The sequence below is a fragment of the Dasypus novemcinctus genome, chromosome 3, assembly GCF_030445035.2.
Source record: "Dasypus novemcinctus isolate mDasNov1 chromosome 3, mDasNov1.1.hap2, whole genome shotgun sequence".
Classification (NCBI taxonomy): Eukaryota; Metazoa; Chordata; class Mammalia; order Cingulata; family Dasypodidae; genus Dasypus; species Dasypus novemcinctus.
The window spans coordinates 116,014,460-116,040,505 of record NC_080675.1 but is presented as its reverse complement, the minus strand read 5'-3'; the positions used below and the strand labels follow the sequence as shown (position 1 = coordinate 116,040,505).

Genomic DNA, 26,046 nt, shown 5'->3' with positions numbered 1-26,046 from the left:
TATTTCTAACAGCTCTTATCTCTCCTTTTGTTTAAGTATATTGTGCACTGCTTGCACATGAATATAAGCTCCAAGAAAATAGAGTTTGTCCACTACAGTATTCTTACTATGTAGAACAATGCTGGGGACATAGTAGGCCTTCAATATTTGTTGCATCAACTAGCCTACAGGTAAAACTAAAAATTTCTGCAATTCTAGTTTACCTTAATTTAAAATGATTTCTAAACTTATTTAAATTTTGGTGTAAAATGTTAACTATTTCAGACATTTTTCTAAATAAGATACACAAATGACCAATAAGCACATGAAAGTGTGCTCAACATCATTCATTGGTTGTTAGAGAAAGGCAAATCAAAACCACAATGAGATACCACATCACAACAAGTAGCATGGTCTTACCAAAAACTAGAAAACAACTCATTGATACAGATTTGGAGAGAAATTAAAACTGGAGAAATTAGAACACTTAAACATTGTTGGTAGGAATGTGTAGCCACTGTGGAAAACAGTTTGGTGGTTCCTCAAAACATTGAATAATTCCACTCCTAGATCTATACTCAAAAGAATTAAAAACAGAAACTCAAACAAATTCTTGTACAATGAGGTTCACTTCAACACTATTCATTAACACCAAAAGGTGGAAACAACTCAAGTGCCCATGAAAAAATGAATGGATAAATAAAATGTGGTATATACATACAATGGAATATTATTCAGCCATTAAAAGGAATAAAGTGTTGTTTTTATGACAAAAGAACTAACTCTACAAAATGGATGGAAACTTGAAGACATGCTGAATGAAATAAGCCAAACACAAAAGGACAAATACTATATGATTCCACTTATAGGAAATATCTAGAATAAACAAATTCAAGGAGACAGAAAGTAGGTTACCAGGGCTTAGGAGCAAGGAAGGGTTGGGGAGTTATTGCTTAATACGTTCAGAGTTTGTTTGCAGCAATGAAAAAGTTTTAGAAATGGATGGTGGTAATGGTACACAAACACTGTGAATATAATTCATACCACTTGAATAGAATACTTAAAAATGGTTAGAATGGCAAATTTTGTTATATATGTTACAATTTTTTTAAAAAAATAGAACTATTTGTATCACATGAGTGTAATGTGTGTATATGTACCAGAATCAGTAAAACAGTGAACCAAGTTTAATCTTTAATTTATTAGAACCCAGTAAGTGATGATTTTAAAAGCAGAGTTTCCATCAAATTGATGCTTAATTCAGGGCAAAATACATTAAAAAATCTAAACCTTAAGGCAGAAGTAAAACACTATAAAACCAGAATGTTTAATACAGACATAGAATGTCAGAATTTTAAGAGATTCATATAATATTTATACCATTAAAATGTTAATACAGTTAGAAATTTTATCAATTGCTCCAAGGTTCTCAGTTTATAAAATGTCTAGGTTGCTAGTTGAAAAAATTTTCTGTGTAAGTAAGAGCCACCAGATAACCAAGTGATTGTTTTTATGACAAAAGAACTAAGGCAAGTAATTTCATGGTTTTCATTTGTAAAGATTTTTATAGTATTAAGTATAAAATATTACTAGGAGTATTTTTTAGATTCATCTCTCCCACCCTAACACCCAAAAGATGTATATCAATTTCCTTTAACTCCAGTTAAAAACTATTCATTGTAGGCCTGACCCTAACAATAACAAAGGCATGAATTACTTACTTTAATATTTTGGAAAAACATTTTTTTAGTAACTTATTGAATCTTTTCCTGGTCAGTAAATAAGTTCAATTGAGGCTTAAGGAGTTTTGCACCTCTAACAAGTGAACAACCTATTTCTCTTTAAGTTTCAATTTTGACTGGAACCTGAATACACAAAAAGAAAAGCATTCCATGTTAGTGTGCAATTAACAGGACTTGTGGAAAAAAAAACAAACTTAAATTGTCCCTTATGATCAAACCTTTATTTTGGTGGAGGGAATAAGTTGTAAAAGTGCTTTAAATCAGAAAACAAGAATTAGCTAGCTTACATATTCTACTGAATAGTGTCAAAAAATGACAAATGTATTTAAGAATTTTGCAAGTCTACAAAATGAGACTGATGGGTTCTTAACTAACATATTAATTACAAAGATTTTTTATTTTTATTACAAACTTTTTAAGCTATTTTAACAAAATGGCATAGACCTCACTGCACTTCTCTTTATCTGTGCATTAATAAAAACACCTGTTAAAATTCCTTATTTAGTACTTCTGAAAAATTCTAGTCAATATAAGATCACTAAAACAACCAGAGAAGCTTTGAAATACTGTTTGCAGATTCATTTCAAAGTTTATTTAACCCCTTTCAGGACCAGACATTTAAATCAAGAATATTTTCTCCACTCTGAAAATATAAAAATTTTAGCCAATGCTGGCTAACATGTACTGGAATTATGTGAAAGATATAAAAACAAAATCTATCACCAGTCATGCATTCCATAATTTCATGAACTAAATAAGGTAAACTCAGACATTGTTATGTCTTTGCAGGTTATCTCAACTTCCATCAGGCCTCAGCTAAACAACTACCTGCCAAAACACATCAGCAATCATATAACAAAAAGGAGTAGGAAATTATTTTGCACACATGCTGCCCAGTGTTTAACTTTCAGTCTCCCCTCTTTTATGTTAACTGTTCTAGGTATAACTCCTTGAATATGAGAGGGGTAGATAGAATACCTATTGGGTTAACAATATATTAGTATAAAAAGTTTTCCAGCTGAATAATTGTCCTCATTGTGATTATGCTGTATATGCAACATATAAATTGTACAACCACCTTTTTTTTGTCTGTTTGCCCATCTGTGGAAAGAATTAGGCGCAACTAAATTTAAAATATACATTAGTTCACTTTAAATGCAAAGATTAGAGTTTTGCTTACTTTGTTTTTGGCTCAACTGTATCATAATTAAAAAAAAGTCTCTGCTCAAATAATACAATATGAAAAAGTTCACATATGTACATGGGTGCATTCCTTCATTAAAGTTTTTCCTTATGTTTATCTTGTATCCTTACAACTGATACAATTGACCTTTACAACAAAAGTAAAAAAAAGAAACAAAAACAAAGTAGAAATAATTTCATTTTACAGCACTTTAGGTTTTCTGAAGTTTTTCTTTAGTGCTTAAAGGACGTCATTGAAACGTTGTTTTCCATAGTCTGCTGGGTCCATTTGAAGTTCTCGCTCTTCATCATCTGTGAGATATTATGTAACAAGAATATTATTTTAAAAATCACTTGAAGAAATCCAATAAGTGATGTCTCAATTTCTCTAAGCTCTAAGATAGTTTTTAGATAATTTTACATCTTTTGCAATAGTGTTCTTTCTTAATTGCTTGGCTAAAGAATGAAAAGTCTATTCTAGAAGATAACTTAATTTTAAAAAGCTTTTGATGAAGATAAGGCATGTACACAGAAATATAGATATTAACAAAATTCAGGAACCCACAAATATTGAGGAGTTAACCTTATAGAAATATATTATTAGACACCATTCTGTAAATATTTTCATGCCGTTAAAAAACAAGATGCTTTTTTCTAATTAGAAAAGTAATTCATGCTCTTACCATGTAAAAATTAGAAAAGAGATAAGAAAAGAAAAGTAACTTAAAACCCCAACATTTAACATAGTAATTTTCTTATTTCTCTGCAAATAGTTTTCTTCTGACTTCCTAAATGGAATGTACTGACCAAAACTAAACCTTTCTTTGACAAGGAAGGAAGAATTACATAAGATTGTTAGAGAGTAAAATCCTCAAAGTCACTTTACAGTGCCAAATAGAACTCTGCAGTTTGATTTCATGATTGGGTTTTGACAGAATTTTCTGGCTCCTCCCTGGCTATCACCTGTCAGTTTGCATTGCTGTCAGTTTATCTGCCAAGAGCAATCCTTCTCTTCTACTTTTGTTATAAACTACAGGCTTGAAAATGAGTATTAAGATTACATTAAACAAGAATGAAAAAGATTTTAATCAGAGCCTGAGAGAGTCCCCTTTTGAGTACATGTCTTTTTATGATATTTTTGGGGTTCCCTAGAAGTCTTAAAAAAATGTTTCATCTTACCTCTTGAGTCACAGTTACAATTACCTAATAGCTTAGTTTTTGATAGATGAGGTGTTATTTAGATAACTGTCTGGAAATATAATTTTATATAATTTAAAGAGAGTAATACATTGGAATCCAGATATGTATACAATAACTCTGAAATCTATTATTTTTGGTTTGACAGGTATTTTTCATTTTCAGCTTATCTAGTATATTCTCATGGTAAAATTCTGTTCAAGAAAGATGTCAGGTAGTTTTTACTATATATTAACTTTCCATAGTGGTATTTCTCATTTCTACTTACATTTACTAAATCAACTTTTTCCTCCTTTCAATAATTTTCCTGTTAAACTTACAGAAATTTCCACTTATAAATGCAGCACCTATTTTGCCCAAATATTCCAACAAACAAATTCACTTCATATCTTTAATAACATACTCTGTTATGCATGATAACCCCAAATCTTTTATGTAAATCAGAAAAGTGGATGTGGCTCAACTGATAGAGCATCTGCCTACCACATAGGAGGTCCAGGGTTCAAACCCAGAGCCTCCTGACCTGTGTGGTGAGCTGGCCCACGTGCAGTGCTGCCACGCACAATGAGTGCCATGCCACGCAAGGGTGTCCCTTGTGTAGAGGAGCCCCACACCCAAGGAGTGCGCCCCTCAAGGAGAGCTGCCCCATGTGAAAAAAGTGCAGCCTGCCCAGGAGTGGCACCCCACACATGGAGAGCTGACACAGCAATATGATGCAACAAAAAGAGACACATTCCCTGTGCTGCCAAGACTGCAAGCGGACACAGAAGAACACACAGTGAATGGACACAGGAGAGCAGACAACAGGCGAGGGAAGGGAAAAGGGAAAGAAAGAAATAAAATCTTAAAAAAAAAAAAGCTAAAATCATATCCATATTCATACTTGTATTTTGGAAACATGCTACTCAATTTCTTATAAAAGAACTTTGTACTTTAAAAAAATGTAATTTTGGTTCTAAGAGAGAAAATACTCACTGGCACCTCTCCAGAAAGCTCTCTAGGGTCCATGTAATGGGACTTCATTGTAGGGCTATAAAAACATCTTTCAGGAATTTAAGTAATTAAATGAAGAATTAATCACCACAGAGTGGTGGTAAAAGTCAGTTGTCAAAGAGAATTTCTACAAATTTAACAGGAAAGTTATTGAAAGGTAAAAACAGTTACTTTTTTTATTTTTAAATGAATAAATATAAAAAGTAAATGAGATAAGAATAAAGGTCTAGGAATAGAAAAACTGAATTCTAGTCCTGACCCAGGCATTTAACAAATATGATATAGTTACTGAACCTTTTTGAACTCCAATTACCTTCTCAGTAGTATAGGAAAACAAATTCCTTTCCTACTTCAAAATATAACAATGCATATGAAGGCAGTTTTTAATTGCAATCTCCTCTACTAAGATAAAGAGTTTAGATTTTACTAATTTATGTTCTTTAGCAAAGTTTCACTTACAAAAGTTTATATTGTTTTTCAGAATTCTACCTAGAATTCAAATTTCTATCAACATTTGTGTTTTTATTTCCATTATCCCTAAAGTATGTTGAAATAACTTAACCAAATCTGATATAGAATAACAATAGGCATTAAATACAATTATGTGGACTAATATTTTAGTTCATTTTCCAAAGCAGCAGAGTCTGTAAATAATTCATCAATATAAAATGACTGTTAAGGAAAATTTAACTAGGAAGTCATTCATAATTTATTAATTCTGAAGTCAAAAAGGACTATCTCTATAGAGCAAACTCTACCAAGCAAGAGCTTCTTGGGGAAAATAAGCCAGTAAGGCTCCACTAAATAGGACAAATTAATCCATTGGCCAAAGTGTAATTAACCTCTAAAGCAGGCAATCTTGAGAAACAATTCTAGATTTATTTTACTTTTTAAAAATTACTTTATTCAACAAACACTATACGTAATGCTTACAATGTGAAAGACCCTGTTCTGAGTACTTAACAAGTGCTTGTTAACTATTTAATCCACATAATGACCCTGCTGTGTTAGAAACTATATCCCTGTTTTACAGATGAGGAAATTAAAGCACACAGGTTAGGTAACTCATTCAAGGTCACAGAGCTAGTAATGGAGTTAGGATTCAAATCCTGGCAGTCCAGCTCCAGAATCTAAGCACTTAAACACTATGCTAAACTGCTTTCCATATATATACTTAGTAATATATTTATCCATTTCATATTCTATCAAACCTGAAACTACTATGGGATTAAAGATAAGGGGATTTGTAAGTCTTCACCTCATTATTATAATAATGAATTAAAGATACATTATCCATGACATGTAGTGTTTCCAGAGTTAATCTTTTAGGTAGTCTTTTAATTGGGTTACTAGTAGAAGTCAGTATTTTTTTTACATCAATGTAAATAATACTTCATTTACTTAGAATACTTAGAATTTACTTAGAATTACTTAGAATACTTAGAATACTTAGAATACTTCAGAAAATCAGGAACTAAAAATCAAAATAAACCATAACTGTAAACAAAAGAAACATAGGCCTCACTTAAAGCTTAATTCTACAAGAAAACATACGAATGGGTTTCAGAGCTAAGGTTGGACTCCTCAGCTCTCTATTGCCAGGGATGCTGCAAAGTCTCCATTTCACAATACTGAATTTCTGAGATCAAAGCCAAAGTGTCCTTAGCTGAAGCCAGAACCTCAGTCCTGTAGTTGGAATATTTAATCCTAGGGACCACACTGCTGGAGAAAGAATTCTTCCCACTACTAGAGATAGCAGAAAAGAGTCCTTACTGCTAGAACTCTAACGGTGCTTCTGAAGTACATGCTTAAATTTTTGTCTCTGGCTGCAGGGTCTCAATGGTGGTGGTAAAGACCACTTTCTTCCCTGGGTTTGGGGGAAGATGTGTTTCTGGCATCCTGAAATCTGAAAGACATTTTCCCATAATACTTGTGTTATATACAGTGATCCACTGTGAATGTGGCCACAAAGTTTAGAACTGAAACGGAGCACCTATTCTAATTCAACACCCTTATCTTATAGATGATCAAACTATGGCCCAGAGAGTTTATAACTTCTTTTTTTAAGGAGGTACTGGGGATTGCCCCCAGGACCTTGTACATGGGAAGCAGGCGCTCAATCAGTGAGGTACATATGCTCCCCAGAGAGTTTAAAATGACTTGAGGGAAACGGACTTTGGCCCAGTGGTTAGGGCATCCGTCTACCATATGGGAGGTCGGCGGTTCAAACCCCGGGCCTCCTTGACCCGTGTGCAGCTGGCCATGCGCAGTGCTGATGCGCGCAAGGAGTGCCTTGCCACGCAAGGGTGTCCCCCGCATAGGGGAGCCCCACACGCAAGGAGTGCGCCCGTGAGGAAAGCCGCCCAGCGTGAAAAGAAAGAGCAGCCTGCCCAGGAATGGCGCCGCCCACACTTCCCGTGCCGCTGACGACAACAGAAGCGGACAAAGAAACAAGACGCAGCAAACAGACACCAAGAACAGACAAACGGGGGGGGGGGGGGGGAGGAATTAAATAAATAAAAAAAAATAATAAATAAATAAAATGACTTGAAAAGCAACATACATCTGGTCTCCTGATGTGCAGTCTTAACGGTTTTTTTATACTCTACTGCCTGCTTTGGATGCAAGTGCAAACTAGCAGGAGTACAACCATTATTTCTACACTGACTCATGAAGAAATGCTTTTAAATTACAAATATTCCAATTAATAATAAATACGTGAACTCCAATTTGTTGATAGAGTAGGGAACAGCCATAATTCCCTCTCCCCGCATTTTTGACAATTAATAATATATTTAAAGAATTCATGTAAGTTTTTTTTAAAACTATTTGGGTCTCTTCAATATTCCTCTTTAGTCGGTTCCAACCAAAGTTATTCCTCTTTATTTGCTGGAGCTGATGTTCAGGCATCTTTCTGTTCCTTGTGATAAAGCAGTCCTCTTTGTAGCCTTCCTATCCTGCTACTATTATCTAGTGGAACCCCAAAATGGGATAAGAGATGTTAAATAGCAACCCCCAGCTCAAGTAAGATTCATTTGCAACTGTGGATATTCAAAAATCTAACAACCCCCTTTCTATTTCATTCAGGCTATCATCTTAGGTAATTGTCTTATATTCTTTAGAATCAATGAGTTTATCTTCTTGGGAAAGGGAAGTCAGGCGAGCATGAGGATACTCAGGATTTTAAGTGGAAATTGGCAATAAGAACTGCAATGGGAGAAGGGGAAGGGTACAGGAAAAGGAGAAGGAGGCACTGAAGACAAATGTATCTCCTGTGGATAGAAACCATCAAATATTAAGCTGAAATTTTGTGATAAAAGTCATCAACTTGGGAAACAGATGCGGCTCAACCAGTTGGGCACCTGCCAACCACATGGGAGGTCCTGGGCTCAGGTCCTGGTGCCTCCTAAAGACGAGCAGATGCCCACACTTGCTGCAATGAGCTCGATGTGCACCACACTGCAACGAGCTAGACACCGCACCCTACCACAACCTGCAATCAGCTAGATGCTGCACCCCATCACAAGCTAAACACCTGCACTCGCTGCAATGAGCAAATGCCACAAGCCAACAGATGCTGCAGCCCATGGGGATTGGATGTGGCTCAGGCCGTTGGGCACTTGCCTCCCATGTGGAAGGTCCTGGGTTCAGTTCCTAGTGCCTCCTGGAGAAGGCGAGCAAACAATGAGCAGACAGATGAGCGAACCATGGTGGGGGGGGGAGGTTAATTGAAATATAGTAAATAAACAAATCGTAAAAAAAAAAAGGTCATCAGCTTAAAGACAGCCAAAAATATAGTAAATAACTGTCAATTATGGTTGGAATTAATTGCTCTAATAAAAACCTAAAAATTATAAGAAATTAGATAGAAGACCTTCAGAAAGAACATTAGAAAATGTTTAAGGTGTAAACCAAGCAAGCTTCTGAGACCAGAAGTTAAAGGCTCAATGAGAAAAGCATAGAATTATCAATTAATGGCATTTATTGAAGACCCTATGTGTGCTAAGTATATAGGTGATATGTACGAAGGCAGAAAAGGATACAAACAAAAGGCAAAATAAATGAAAATTCCTGCCCTCCAAGAGCTTACAACCTAATTGATGATATGATATACATGTATGAAAAACCTTTAAAACAACATTATAAATAATTGGAAGTAAACATAATTCAATGAAATCACAAAAGCAATGAAAAAAATTATACAATTTATGAAAAGGGAGGGATTATATTAAAGGTGAGTATAATACTCAGTATTATAAAAAAACATTTTTGAGAAATTCTCAGTAGTATATCCTTATATAGATACTAGTACTTAGTAGTCTCTTTTTTTTAATCCCCAATAACTAAATGTTTCCAAAACTTGAGTGTAATGTCAAAATAGTGCCTAGGTGGAAGTGTCCCTAGTTTTCCTTTTCTCATTAACTATATATCATTCTATAACAACTGTATTTTCTTCTGAGTTTTATAATCTAATCATTAACCTAAAGTAGAATTTCAATTATTTTAAAAAGAACTAAGAAATCAAGACTACATTGGAGAAAATTTCATGCATCATATTATAAAAATTGAATATACCACACACTAAGTTCTTAATCAACTTTTACAGAAAAGAGAAAAAGCTCCACAAATACTACTACACAATATAAGCAGGCCTCCAAACTTGCAATAAAACAACATACTCTGATGTGCATGCATGGGCAGGGTTGCATGCACACAGCTAGCTTCTGAATTTTAACTAGGTTAAAAGCTCAGAAGTAACAAAGAGAATATGTTGAATCTGTGTATTAAACATGAAACAGTTAAATCTTCACAAACTATTAAGTATAAATTTTAAGCCTCTCAGAAAAAATTCAAAAATAGCCTTCCTATGCTCTATTAGTGGTAAAATAATCTTATCTTCAGTGTAGAGAAGACCATTCCCTTTGTTGCTTTCCTTAACCAAAAGGCTGTCCAGGCAATATTTGTACCTAGAGTAATAAAATGTTTTCAGTTGAGAAATTGGAAAACAATTATTTTCTTGGAGCATTTGCCTTAGGTAAAATGTCCAGTCATTTTAAACAATTTAACTCCAGAATTTCTGAAGATTCTGAGTTTCTAATTGTAACTGCATCAATAATTCATATAAGAAAACAAAAATAATGAAAATAGTTTATATACAGATCTATAAATACCATTATTATAAAATAGTTTTCAAAGTAAAACTGGAAAATTGCACAGAACCTTGTTTTGCAGTAATTCTAAGACTGTACTGCTGTTACTACTATATGGGGAAAATTCTACACAAATTCAACCAAAAAACTTAGAGGTGGGTTCACGGTCACAGCATGGAGGCCAGGCCCACGCTCACCTTGGACGTCTTCCTCTCCACCATCACCATCTTCTTCCTCATTGTAAGCCAGCTCAGCCTGCTTGTCTGCCTCATACTCACCTACGTTACCATCATCCCCATTATAATCCGCCAGTTTAGAGCCATGCTGCGGATCAACAGGGGATTCATTCTCATCAAAGAATCGGCCTGTGAAGTAGGTAGAGGATTAATTCAAAAGTAAAGAGGGAAGAAAAGAAGGGACCTATACTGAAGGCAGACCAGAAAGGAGACAAGTGAAACCTGGTACTTTTCAGGTATTGGTTATTAAAAAAAGACATACTTTGTGAAGGCTATCCAAGACAGAGTTAATAAAAGGGAAGACTCTGAAAATAACTTTTATTTAAGGATTCCTTTTGTGTTACACTTGTGTTAGTACTTGCTACTTAAGGTTTGAATGTTTTTTAAAAGAAAAAGTATTTTCAGGATTGTTTTCTTAATAAACAATGACTTATCTGATATAAGTATTTGTCTAATTTAACCCTTTATAAGAATAAGAATAATTTTATTACTGGACACAACAGATATTTGAAATTTATTTAATCATTGTTTTATGAAAAATCACTTTCCATAAATAATTTTTATAACATAAAAAAATAAAGTACTATGCAAGCTAGTTACTTTTTCAGTACTAAGACAAATTAAAAAGGAAATGAAATGAATATTGTTTTAAGATATTATTTATGTATAATAACACAGAAAAACAAATTTTCAATATTCCATTTTTTTTCTGGCCTAAGATACTTGATGGATAGCTAAAATTTCCATGAAGGGATGGCACAGAGTGTAAGATATCAGAATCCCTTAAGGGTATGTTTTGAAAAGACATCCCAGGTAATTATGGTTTATCCTTTCTCAATTCCCCAAGGAGATTTTTTAGAAAGTCACTGGTAGGGAAATCTTAAAATAGCTAACCTACACAATGTTGTTATATTGTACATATGCGTAACAATTAGTAATCAAGATGAAGAGCAATAAACTTAACACCTATTTCAGAAAGCTGTTCAACAAGTAGACATTGAAAATAAAAATGTTAGGCACACTAAGATCTGACTCAGAATTACAAGTTAAGCTCTATTTTGGCATTAAATTTAATCAGCATAAAAATAAATTTTATTCTAATCCCTAAAATATGAATAACATTTAACTTATTGATGAGGTAAGAATCTAAAACTTTTAAAAATTATAAACCATTTTCTGTGGTAGGCCTACAATTTCCAGAATTTCAGAAAATTCAAAACTTATACTTTGTAAATCTTCCTATTCAAATCTCGTTTCCTGCTAATTTTTGTTTTTCCTAGTGCCAAATGTGCAACATACAGCTAAATTTTTAATTTTTAACTTCTATCATGTAGCAATTTTGGCTATAAATATTAATGAATTTTGCAATGAGACACTCATTAAGAAAAAAATCAATTTTCTTCACTAGGAAAGAAAGGTTAAGTACAAATGGAAAGAATTATGGCGGCATTGGTCAGTTCCACAGATGGCTCACCATATTAAATCAATATATTTCTAATTGTTGCATAAAGACAGTCAGTCACACTTAATAGGCTTTTAAAAGTGTGGGGTAGGAGAAGAAAAATAACAGGAGACTGAAGTAATTGGGGCTAACAAAAAGAGCATGAAGTCACCCTAAATCTATTCTGGAATAAGGGCAGGGATGAATACAACAAATAAATGGAGAAATTGACAAAATAGGGTTAGAGAAAAGAAATGGATATACAGGAGAAAAGGAAAAGGAAAGACAGAACAAGAGAAGAATACAAAGGCTAGGGAAATGGAGTTTGGCCCAGTGGTTAGGGCGTCTGTCTACCACATGGGAGGTCCGCAGTTCAAGCCCCGGGCCTCCTTGACCCGTGTGGAGCTGGCCCATGCGCAGTGCTGATGCGCGCAAGGAGTGCCCTGCCACGCAGGGGTGTCCCCCGCCTAGGGGAGCCCCACGCACAAGGAGTGCACCCATAAGGAGAGCCGCCCAGCGCGAAAGAAAGTGCAGCCTGCCGAGGAATGGCGCTGCCCACACTTCCCGCTGCTGACGACAAAAAGAAGCGGACAAAGAAACAAGACGCAGCAAAAAGACACAGAAAACAGACAACCGGGGGAGGGGAGGGGAATTAAATAAATAAAAATAAATCTTAAAAAAAAAAAAAAGAATACAAAGGCTATTTGTGAGAAAGAATTCCTGTTGTCTCCTAATGCTGAGTAATCTAAACCAAATCATTTTACTGGTTTTTATTATTTTTTCCCATACAAGAAAGTAAATGAGGGGCACAAATGTGGGTCAAGTGATTGAGCTCCTGCTTTCCACATGGGAGGTCCCAGGTTTGGTTCTCCATGCCTCCTGGAGAAGATAAACAAGAGCTGGCATGATGGGCTGGCATGGCAAGCTGATGCAACAAGAGACACATGGAGGAAAAACATGAGAGTCAACAAAGCAGGGAGTGGAAGTGGCTTAAGCAATTAGGCGCCTCCCTCCCACATGGGAGGTTCTGGGTTCGGTTCCGATGCCTCCTTAAAAAAAGGAAGACAAGCACACAATGAACAGACACAGCAAGCTCAAACGAGGGGGTGGAGAGAAATAAAATAAATTTTTTAAAATGATGCCAATGTAAGCAGGAATAAGGGAGATTTATAGAAATAAATGTTTTCTTTTCCTCAATATACAATATTTATTAATTGACAAAACAGCTGGTATAGTTAAACCACCTTTATGCAATGTGAAACTGCTATTTTAAAGATATAAACATTTTGGTAAGTTTCTCAAAGTACTCTATTTCCTCTAAGAAATTTTTTCATTTTTTAAATTAGTTATGAAATATAGAAGACAAAAAATTAGTCTTAGAGAAATTACTATAAAATATAATTTACTAATATTATCAATTTATGTTACATAATTAAAGAAATGGCCCATCTTTATAATAACATGCCAGCAGAGTAATTTAAAATTAAAGGTTTTTTATTTTTTTGTTTTGTTTTGTTTTTGAGGTAATGAGTGCCGGGGATTGAACCCAGGGCCTCGTATGTGGGAAGCTACTGCTCAACCACTGAGTCACACTGGCTTCCCTGAGTTCGTTTTTCATTTTGTTTTTGTTTTTTCAGGAGGCACCAGGAACCAAACACAGGACCTCCCATGTGGGAGGTGGGTGTTCAACCACTCGAGCCATACCTGCTTCCTAAAATTAAAGTTTTATCTTTTAAAGTGTTCAGCTGATGATTTGACAAGTGTGAATTCAGTAATAAAATTTTAATACCACAATCATGACACTTGGAGATAATTTAAAAATCCAAAATCAGAAGAGATGACCATACAACTGTCTTTTGTTAAATAGCATTCTATGATACTGTATATTCAGAATTTTCAAGTTTGGAGAAAGACACTAAACCTTAACATTGAGTCAAAAGAATATAAACCTAGAGTTTATTGAAAAAGTTTAAAATGTACTTGTCAGTATCCTGATATAGGGCATTCCATTTAAGGATACTCTATAATCTATTCTTAATATCTTATTTAAAATCATTCTTCCATTTATAAAAACTATGCATCAAGACTCACTAGAGGGAAGCGGATTTGGCCCAATGGATAGGGCATCCGCCTACCACATGGAAGGTCCAAGGTTCAAATCCAGGGCCAGCTGACCCGTGTGATGAGCTGGCCCATGTGCAGTGCTGATGCACGCAAGGAGTGCCGTGCCATGCAGGGGTGTCCTCCGCATAGGGGAGCCCCACGTGCAAGGAGTCCTCCCCATAAGGAGAGCCACCCAGCGCGAAAAAAGTGCAGCCTGCCCAGGAATGGCGCCGCATACATGGAGAGCTGATGCAGCAAGATGAGACAACAAAATGAGACACAGATTCCGGGTGCCGCTGAAAAGAATACAAGCAGACACAAGAAGAACACACAGTGAATGGACACAGAGCGCAGACAACTTGGCGGAGGGGGGGGGGGCGGGCGGCAGAGGGGCAGGGAAGGGGAAGGGGAGAGAAATAAAAAATAAATCTTTAAAAAAAATCACTAGAATACTTTTATGCCTTAAAGTATATATTCATGTATGAATTGCTTTGCTTTCCTTGGGAGTTCTTAAAATATTATTTATTTACATGGAACATACATATTCTGAACTAGAGAGGATTTAAATATAAACGGATTATATTTCCTAAAGATAAACATATTTATTAGAAATATATTTACTGTATTTCCAACCACATGATAGAACCTGAGTGAGAAATAATGCAGTAACAGAGTCAACCACACAAAGTCACCAGTCAGGTTAGGGAGAACAGACAACTTGACAACATGATTACATATAAAAATGCATAATGCTGATCAATAAAATAGGATGTTCAATTATACTGTTGTCAGGCAACATATTGCAAAAAGAGTTATACAATGGGGCAAGTGTGGGTTAGAGTTAAAAGGTAAGGTTTCAAGGAAGCAAATATACTGGACCATGACAGAGGAAAGGAAAGAAGCTTTCGAAGAATAGGGAAGAATGAGAATGCCATGTTCAGGAGACAGTAAAGGGATTAATTTGCCTGGATTTATATTAGAAAGTAGAAAAAGGAAGTTTAGACAGCCAAACTGGGGATAATTATGGAAGACCTTTAAAATTAAAGATTTTAAATGGCTTCCTATATCCACTTCATAAGGTCACTGTTAGAATCAAATGACAAAGTATATGAATGTATCTATATACAATGATATATGTGACAGGTATTGTGCTAGGCATCATTTCCATCTCCTGTAACTCAGTGTAGAAAGAGAGATAGACATATAAACAAATAAGAAAGTGATGTTATATGTGCTATAACACAAGAGAGTAACATCTGAATATGGAGACAGTTGCTATAGTTGATTTCTATTTGTGGGGTGAGTTTTTAGCTTTTTTTAAAACTTTATGTAGCAGGTAATAGGTAATTGTTCATGATTTCTTTTAAGCTAACTGTAGACAGGGGTAAAGTATGCCTTACGCACCTAGCATCTCTGGTACCTGGAATATACCAGGCCCATAAATAATGGCTCAGTAAATAACTGTGTAATAGGCAACTAAAAGATACAATGTCACCAGTGAAAGCAATACTTAGCAGAATGGGTTGCCAGATAGACACATCTTTAGGAAACCCTTCTATGTTCAGGCAATTTAGGTAAGAAGCCAAGAAGACCAATATCAGAGGATATGTAAGGAAGGGGTGAATCAAATACATTTGAAAATGACAAATTAAATACATGGGAAAATTAAGTGGAGTCTAAGAATGATTCCATAATCCAATCCAGGAAATAATGGTGCCTGTCTTATTTGCCAGGGCTGCTATGGCAAATATCACACACTGGTTGACTTAACAGAAAGTTATTGTCTCACAACTTTGGAGGCTAGAAACCTAACATCAAGGTATTAGAAGAGCTTGCTTTCTTCCAGAGTATTTATCATTATAGCAATCCTTAGTCTGCACATGGCAATCTCTCCTTCCTTGAGTCTGCTCCTCTGATTTCCACTGACTTCTGGTTTGTAGCTTCTGCTGACAGACTACATCTGAATTTCCTTTGCTTAGCCGGACTCCAGTCATATGGATTAACGCCCACCCTGATTCATTTTGATTGCCTCTAAATAGGATCTTCAAAGAGCCTATTCACAAATGGGCCCACACTTGGGAAGCAGACTTGGCCCTGTGGTTAGGGCGTCCGTCTACCACATGGGAGGTCTGCGGTTCAAACCCCGGGCCTCTTGACCCATGTGGAGCTGGCCCATGTGCAGTGCTGATGCGCGCAAGGAATGCCATGCCACGCAGGGGTGTCCCCTGCGTAGGGGAGCCCCACGCGCAAGGAGTGTGTCCCATAAGGAGAGCTGCCCAGCGCGAAAGAAAGTGCGGCCTGCCTAAGAATGACACCGTCTACACGGAGAGCTGACACAACAAGATGACGCAACAAAAAGAAACAGAGATTCCGGGTGCCGCTGACAGCAGACGCGGACAAAGACGACGACGCAGCAAACAGACACAGAGAACAGACAACCGGGGAGGGGGAGCGGGGGAGAAATAAATAAATAAATCTTTTAAAAACAAAACAAAACAAATGGGTCCACACCTTAACTAATAACACCTTTAAAAGTCTTATTTACAAATGGGTCCAAACTCACAGGAAGGAGTACATGATTGAATCCCCAACCTTGCCCAGGCCCAAAACGGAACAATGGAGAAGATAAAAGAAAGCAAATATTGTCTTAGATACACTGAGCTTGGGATTACAGTAAAAATACAATGAAAATGTTTTATAGATACATGGACATATGGGACTAGACTCTAGGTACAAAGTGAGGGCTAGCCATGTATATTTGAGACTCATAAATTTAAAGATGACAGATTAAACTATGAGCAGACAATTTTAGGAAGTAAATATTTATAGAAAAGAGTTATAAGTCAAAGGAATAATCTTGGGGAATGATTATATTTAGGAAGAGAAATGAGGAAGTAATAAGTGCAAATTAATGACATGATGGTATTCAATCTGTAATGTGTTTCAATAGGAATTACATACTAGTCATCATCTCCGAAGCATTTCACCTATTTTAATATCGTTAATTCTGTCTTGTCCTTCAGTAATCAAAACGTTAAAGCTGTGCCCACCTACTGGAGTCATGCATTTAGTTTTATATTTAGTTTAGATTCCAAAATTTCCTAATAATTGTAGAAAATTCAGTTGTGCACTTGGATAGTATCGTCACCCTTGATAGCTGGCTGAAAATATTAACTTTTCAGCAAAAAGATGGCTTCATCCCAACAATTTAGACATGGGAATACCAAAACAAAAAACAACACACACTGCCTATTTAAAGTCTTTGGGTAGTATCAAGTTTGAAAACTAAATCATAAGTGATTATCCTAAGTCAAACTAGCCAGTGAAGTCCACTAAATACATAATCAGCATGTATTGCATGTATGAAGTAATTTTTCACACATTTTTCTTCCTTTAATTCACACCATGTGGACTAAGTTCAAATATTCCATATACCTAAAGAATTAAGTTTTGATATACTTTTCAAATCACTTTAGACAATACAATAGAATTCATATCGAATGCTAGACATTCTGTAAAGCATCTCAAGCATCAGACTACAGACTTTAAAAACCAGTAGAATATGAAAGGATAATGACCAATAACCATAATATTTCTCAATCAGAAAAGAGAAACTAGACAATAGATTTTAGTTCTGTAATATAAAGCAAATGAAAAACACCAAGATAAATCACTTTTTTTCTTCATTAGCTCAAAGTTCATTTGAGTCTCAAGTTTTCAACTATTCTATTAAAAACAAACATTTTTCAAATCTTTGAATAAATAAAATCAATCAATTGAAATTGATTACAGTTACTTTTAGGGAGAAAGAAAAGGAAATTTTACTCTAAAAGAGTTAACCCCTTTTTCTAGCCTTCATCCGCTGGTAATATCCTTTTGTAACATTCATTTGGCAATTAACACATTCACCTGACTCTTGGTTTACTCAATTTAGCACCTCCAGCTTTGACTATTTCATGTATCCTAAGGGTCCATGATATGTGATGATTTGTAACATGTTGAGACATTAGTTAGAATTTCGAGTGCTGGGTGGGTGGGGTGTGCAAATTACGACAAAAATTTAACTGCAGGCTTTCCAAAACAATGTATAGGGAACTGTTAACTGGCTTTTATTTTATTTTTATTTTTGAACATCATTCCTGGAAGTACTGCAATTATATTTAGTTTGGATTCCAAAATTTCAATGCATGGAGTAGACAGAGCAAGTTCCTATTCCAGCTCCCTGCTCCAAAAATCCATTTAATATATTGTCCTCAGAGGACATATCAGATATTAAACTGATAAGAACAGTTACTACACTTGATCTTAGCCAAAAGGCTGAGAAGCGATTGCTGCTGGATTTTGCATTGTTTGCTTTGATTTCATTTCAGGAACATCTGGGAGCAAAAAACACACACACACATACACACAAAACCCCACACAAAAATGATTTATTTGGTTTCTAATGGTATAGGACCTACAGGAAGAGGTACAGGAAGGAAGCTGTTCATTTACTAGACTTACAGAAGGCATAAAGAAATTGAGCAGGGAAGCAGACTTGGCCCAATGGATAGGGCATCCGCCTACCACATGGGAGGTCCATGGTTCAAACCCTGGGCCTCCTTGACCCGTGTGGAGCTGACCCATGAGCAGTGCTGATTCACGCAAGGAGTGCCGTGCCTTGCAGGGGTGTCCCCTGTGTAGGGGAGCCCCATGTGCAAGGAGTGTGCCCCATAAGGAGAGCCACCGAGCACGAAAAGTGCAGCCTGCCCAAGAATGGCGCAGCACAAGCAGAGAGCTGACACAACAAAGAGCAACACAGATTCCCGGTGCCGCTGATAAGGATAGAAACAGTCACAGAAGAACACACAGCGCATGGACACAGAGAGCAGACAATGGGGGGGGGGGGGGAGTAGGGGAGAGAAATAAAAGAAATTGAGTAAATTAAAGTAACATGATAGCTGTAATTTATGGCTAGAAACCTTACCATATCTCCCCATAGCCAAAGCAAAGATATTCAACTCCTTCTTCTCCTCCTTTATATAATCTGCAGACTAGCCCCTTGTTATTTCTTTCCTTAACACTGCCTGTTATGGGTAAAGTGAGAAAAGGTAAGGGAAGCACAAAATTTGCTTTGCTTTCAAGGTCAAATAATGTTCTCCATTTTATTTTACCCTCCACCAACCCTACTTGGCCAGCCTGTAGCACCAGCACAGGATGAAGGGGCATTAGGTAGGAGATAATTTGCTAATTTTTGAAAAGGTGATAGACATACATCAAATATGTATGGCAACTACAACACTGGGAAGATACACTCATACAAAAGCATACAAAAGTGTGTAATTTTATCATATGTATATTAAATATTTATATACTGCACTTCAACTTCAATATTCGAATATTTTTTAACATTCAGAATAAAAGGCTTTAATATAACTAATGAACAAAATTTTGTATGCCAGACACTAAAAGTAAAATATTGTATGTTTCCACTTATATTAAAGATATACAAAAAGAAATTCATAGAGACAAAAAGATTAGTGGTTACCAGGGGCTGAGATGAGGGGAATGGGGAATTATTGTTTCGAGTATAGCATTTTGTTCTAGGCAATGAAAAGGTTTTGGTAATGAACAGTAGTGATGGTAGCACAACATTGTATATCTAATTAATGCCATAGAATTGTACTTAAAAACAGTTAAATGGCAAATTTTGTTTTACAAGTTACCAAAATTTTAAAAAAGATTAAAATTTTGTATGCCAAACTTCCTCATGAAAGTTTTTGTATCCATAAATAAGGAGTATTGATTCACAGGCCTTTATATGGATAGGAAAGGGTTAACTCAGTAGGCCTGGACTGTTGTAACACTGAACCCACCAAAGAAAGGCTTGTCTTCAAGATTGGCCTTTGGCTGGTCTGTGGAATAGTCTGCCTCTTGAGTATTTATGTTTGCCTGAAGTATTGGGCTATGCTATGTCAGTTTGATCAGTTACGTTTATCCTAAAAAAGGAATTTATGGTGCATGCCTGTTTTTGCCCTTAAGTGAGGAAGGACTGAAATGGAGGAGCTGAGCTCAGTCATGTGGACACTGCACACCTATATAACTGACCCTCAATAAAAATCCTGACCACTAAGGCTTAGTGAACTTTCCTAGTTGGCAACACTTTCCACATGTCATACACAGCTACAGGGGGAATTAAGCATGTCTCCATGCAATGCCACTGTGCACACTTGCAAGTTTGCAGCTGGTTTCTCATGGACTTTGTCCCATGTGCCTTTTCCCTTTGCTGATTTTAACCTGTTTCCTTTCATTATAATAAACCATGTGTATAACAGCTCTTTGAGCCCTGTGATTCCTGCTACTGAATTGTTAAATTGTTGAGCCAGAGGGTGCTTTTGGGGAACCCAATATTGGATCACACCATGTTTATTCTGCAACTTTATTTCTTCTACATTATGTTTTTGAATTATCCAGGTTGATACATGTGACTTTATTCATTCACTTCAGCCCTATGTACTATTCCACTGTATGAATGGTAATTTATCCATTTTCATGTTGGCGAACACTTTAGTTGCTTCTAATTTATTGATGTAACGAAGAGTGAACATAACTGTACATGCTCTTTGCACATACGAGATTGTTTGAAGATACATATAACATGGCGACTAACTTTTCACTCTTATTTGGTCTTTTGATGAAGAGGTTCTTAATTTTATCAAAGTCCAATTTATCATATTTTCCCCTGAAGGTTATGCTGTGAGGGTTTTTGTTTGTTTTTAGTGTCTGGTTTAAGAAATCTATGCCTGCCTCAAGTTATGAAGATATTCTCCTATATGTTTTCTTACAGAAGTTTTATTGTTCAACTTATCTGCAATCCATCTTGAATTTCATTGTGTATTGTATGGGGTAAAGGGTCAAGATTAGTATTTTTCCAATTGACTAACCAATTGACCTGAAACTATTTATTGAAAAGACTAGCCTTTCCTCCATTTGTAAGTGGTATCAACTTTGTCATACATCAAGTGACTACATACGTGTGATGAAGTTTCTGGATGCTTTATTCTGTCCCACTGTTCGATTTATATATTCTTGTGCCAATACCACACTGTCTTAACTACACTAATAGCTTTATAAATCTTTTTAAAATATATTTATTTATTTATTTATTTATTTATCCCCCACCCCCACCCCGCTCCGGTTGTCTGTTCTCTGTGTCTATTTGCTGATTCTTGTTTCTTTGTCCACTTCTGTTGTTGTCAGCGGCACGGGAACCTGTTTCTTTTTGTTGCGTCATTTTGTTGTGTCAGTTCTCCATGTGTGCGGAACCATTCCTGGGCAGGCTGCACTTTCTTTCGCGCTGGGCAGTTCTCCTTACGGGGCGCGCTCCTTGAGCGTGAGACACCCCTACATGGCAGGGCACTCCTTGCGCGCATCAGCACTGCGCATGGGCCAGCTCCACATGGGTCAAGGAGGCCCAGAGTTTTAACCACGGACCTCCCGTGTGGTAGACGGATGCCCTAACCACTGGGCCAAATCTGCCGCCTATAAGTCTTGATATCTGATAATAGAAAACTTTATGCCCTGCTTTTTTATAGATTGTCTTGGCTATTCTTAGCCCTTTCCATTTTAGAGTCAGCTTATCAATTGCCACACATCGTATGCACGCACACACATACACATCCTGCTGGTGTTTGGGGGTGTACTGATATTCTAGATCAATCTGGGAAGAACTGACGTCTTTAAAATATTGAGCCTTCCCATCTATTCCCATGGATGCCTCTATTTTTTTATTTATATGTTATCTCATTTCTCTCAATATGTTGTAGTTTATAGAGGTCTTGTGTATCATCTATTAGATGGTTTTTCAAGATATCTGATGTCATTTTATGCTATTACAAATAGTTTCTTTTCAAATATTTCATTTTCTATGTTTGTTCCTGGCATATAGAAATACAATTGGGTTTTGAATATTAACCTTGTACCAAAAGCTCTGCTAATAAATTTAATTAATAGTTTGTAGAATGCTTTGCGTTTTCTACAAGAAATATGTTGTCTGCAAATAGTATCAGTTTATCAATTTTATTTCTTTCCAATTGCTATACCATTTGCTTCCTTTCCTTGCTTTATTTCTTGACTGAAATCTCCACTGCAAAGCTGAATAGAAGTGGTGATAATGGATATCCTAGTCTTGTTCTGCATCTCAGGGGTAAAGTATTTCATATTCATAGTTCACCGTTAAGAATGGAGTTTGCAAAAGGATTTTTCTAGATATGCTTCATGAAATTTAAGGGAGTTATTTCCTAATCCTAGTTTGTTTAGAATTTGTGTTTATTATCATAAATGGATGTTGAATCTCCTCAAATATTTTCTTTGCACCTACTGAAATGACCACTTTATATTTGTCATACATTATCTTACTGTGGTGAATCACATAGGCTGCTTTCCAAATATGAAACCTTGTATTTTTAGAATAAACCAAATATATATCATTTTTATATATCTCTGGATTTGACTTGCTAATATTTTGTTTAAGATTTCTGCATCTATATTAATAAAAGAAGCTGTTCTATAATTTGTCTTCCTCATAAAATACTTAACAGGTTTTGGTATACAGCTAATCTTGACCTTTGGTTAGAAACGTTTTCTTTTTCAATGACCCAAAAGAATTCATGTAAGACAGGTTATATTTCTTCTTCAAATGTTTGGGATAATTTACTGGTGAACCATTTGGGTCCAGACATTTCTTCAAGGACAAGTCTTTAATTACAGATTCAATATCTTAAATAGATATGGGACTATTAATATTTTCCATCAGTATTGTCTCACTTTTGTATAGAAGTGTTTTTTCTAGGACACAGTTCATTTTATCTAAATTACCAAATGTTTTGGTATTAAATTCATAACAACTCTTGTAAATATTCTCTAATCATTTTATTTGTAGCACTAAATTGACATTCTGTTTTACATTGATATTGGTAATTTGAGTCTCTCTCTTTCTTTCTCTCCCCTCCCCCTCCCCAGTTGTCTGCTCTCTGTGTCCATTCACTGTGTGTTCTTCTGTGTCCACTTGTATTCTTGTCAGCAGCACCCGGTATCTGTGTCTCTTTTTTTTGTTGGGTCATCTTGCTGTATCAGCTCTCCGTGTATGCGGCGCCACTCCTGGGCGGGCTGCACTTTCTTTGCGCTGGGTGGCTCTCCTTACGGGGCTCAATCCTTGTGCATGGGGCTCCCCTACGCGGGGGACACCACTGTGTGGTATGGCACTCCTTGCACGCATCAGCACTGCGCGTGGGCCAGCTCATTACATGGGTCAGGAGGCCCTGTGTTTGAACCTTGAACCTCCCATGTGGTAGGCAGACGCCCTATCTGTTGGGCCAAATCCACTTCCCTGAGCCATGTTCTTTTGATTTAATCAGAGCTAGAGGTCTTATCAATCTTATAGTCTTTTCACAGGACCTATTTATTTATTTATTGCATTACTGATTTTATATGATACTGAATTTAGTAACCTAGCTAAACTCTCTTATTACTTGTAGAAGCGACTTATTTTTTTCCCTCCCTTCTACATTCTTTAGGTTTCATGTATCATTCTTTTAGGATGGGGTAAGATAACCTAGTCAACTTCTTTAAAAGTTATATCTTTATTCCAGTTTTCTAAATCATCTTGGTAATATTGGTAATTTATAATTTTTAAGAAAATTACACCTTTGATCTATGTTTTCACGGTTATTGTCAAAGTCATTCATAATATTTTCTTATGATTTTGAAATCTCTACTACATCAGTAGCTATACCATCATTATTGCTCTGAATAGTATTTATTTTTACTATATACTTTTTTTAAAAGATTGATTTTTTATTTATTTCTCTCCCTTCCTAAATCCCCCCCCCCAAGTTGTCTGCTCTCTGTGTCCATTAGCTGTGCGTTCTTTTGTGTCCGCTTCTATTCTGTCAGCGGCACCGGGAATCTGTGTGTCTTTTTGTTGCGTTATCTTGCTGTGTCAGCTCTCCATGTATGCAGCGCCATTCCTGGGCAGGCTGCACTTTTGTGCACTGGGCGGCTCTCCTTACGGGGCACACTCCTTGTGTGTGGGGCTCCCCTACATGGGTGACAGACACCCCTGTGTGGCACGGCACTCCTTGCGCGCATCAGCGCTGCATGTGGGCCAGCTCATCACACTGGTCAGGAGGCCCGGGGTTTGAACCTTGGACTTCCTATGTGGTAGGCGGATGCCCTATCCATTGCACCAAATCCGCTTCCAACTATATACATTTTTAACATGAAAATTAATAGAAGTTTATTTTGAACTTTGTCTAATCAAATGACTTTCATTTAGAAGGGCTCTTGTATTTTGTTCCCCCTACATTCTACATTATTTAGGTTTACTGTTACTCTTTTTCTCCTTTTTTCTTTGGAGCCAGACTGCTTGGATTCAAACGCTGACACAGCTGTTTATAGGCTAAGTAACCCTAAATATGTTATATAACCTCTTTGTGAGTGTTTTCTGTCTATAAAACAAGGATGATAATAGTATCTAAGCATCATGTGTTTATACATATAAAATGCTTTAGAATAGCAACTGACACAAAGAAAGCATTCAATCTTAGTATTACTAGTATAATCATTATTACTAGTACTATTACTACCACTACTATTACTATTAGTTCAGCTGAACTCAACTCATTTAATTTTTAAGGGGTTAATTTGGCTAAATACGATCGCACTTACTTTTTTTATTATAGAAGTTGTTGGATTATAGGAAATTGTGCATAAAATACAGTTTTCTCATATACCACACTATGATTAACACTTTGTGTTAAAGTGGTACGTTTGTTACAAATGATGAAAGAACATTTTTAAAAATTTTACTATAAACTATAATCCATGGTTTACATTGGGGTTCACTGTCCTAAGTCATCTTTTGGGTTTTTTTTTTTCTTTTCATTTTTTTAAATAGAGAAGTTGCAAATATACAGAAAAATCATGCAGAAAGGACAGAGTTCCTATATACCACTCCATTATTAGCACCTTGCATTAGTGTGGTATCTGTTATAATTCCTGAAAAGACATTTTAAAAATTGTACTATTAACTACAGTCCACCATTTATTTACAATAGAATTCACTGTGTTGTACAGTCCTTTTTTAAAAATTTTAATCTAGTAACAGATATACAACCTAAAGCGTCCCCTTTTAACCACATTCACTTGTGTAATTCAGTCCTTTAAATTGCATACACAATGTTCTACTACTATCAATACTATCCATTATCAAACTTTACCATCACCCTCATATAAAAACTGTGTACGATTTAAGTATTAACTCCCTATACCCTACCCCCACCTCTGGCCCCTGGTAAGCTATATTCCAGTTTATGAATTTGCTTATTCTAATTAATTCATATCAGTAAGATCACACACAATATTTGTCCTTTCGTGTCTGGCTTAGTTTACTCAACATGATGTCTTCAAAGTTCATCCAGTTGTCACATATATCAGAACTCTATTCTTTTTAACAATTGAATAATATTCCACTGCACATACACACCAAATTTTCTTTATCCATTAATCAGATGATGGACGAAAGGGTTGCTTCCATCTTTTGACAATAGTGAATAATTCCACTATTAACACTGATATAAAAATATCTCTTTGAGTCCCTGATTTCAATTCTTTGAGGTATATAGCTAGAAGTGGGATTGCTGAGTCATATGGTAATTTTATACTTATTTTTCTCAGAAATTGTCGAACAGTCTTCCACAGCAGTTGCACCATTTTACATTTCCACCAGGAATGAATGAGTGATACTATGTCTACACATCCTCTCCAGCATTATAATTTTCCAGTTTTTTAAACAGAAGCCATTCTACTGGGTATGAAATGGTAATTCATTGTGGTTTTGGTTTGCATTTGCTTAATGGCTAATGATGTTGAGGACCTTTTCACTTGTCGTTTGGTCATTTGTAAATCTTCTTTGGAGAATGGTCTTGCCAAGCCTTTTGCTCATTTTTAAGGTTGTTTGTCACTGTTGCTCAGTTGTAGGAGTT

General features: G+C 36.0%; 1 protein-coding gene and 1 non-coding gene across 4 annotated transcripts in view; both read right to left on the bottom strand.

The window, feature by feature from the left end:
* Positions 1–1,161: 1,161 nt before the first annotated feature.
* Positions 1,162–26,046, bottom strand: part of GOLM2 (golgi membrane protein 2) — a 131,895-nt gene continuing 107,010 nt past the window's right edge. Inside the window, exons 9-10 of one of the 3 annotated variants that reach the window (XM_004466752.4) lie at positions 10,441–10,608; positions 1,162–3,215 (exon numbers count right to left, since the gene is read on the bottom strand). In XM_004466752.4, the coding sequence (XP_004466809.2) occupies positions 3,145–3,215; positions 10,441–10,608 (239 nt within the window). In that variant the 3' untranslated portion in view covers positions 1,162–3,144. Of the gene's footprint in view, positions 3,216–9,057; positions 10,061–10,440; positions 10,609–26,046 lie in introns of those variants that run through there. The other 2 variants (XM_023591228.3, XM_004466753.4) reach the window with 2 other exon arrangements.
* LOC111766119 (U2 spliceosomal RNA) lies at positions 18,167–18,352 on the bottom strand. The gene has a single exon (XR_002798252.1). It is a non-coding gene; the product is annotated as a U2 spliceosomal RNA (small nuclear RNA).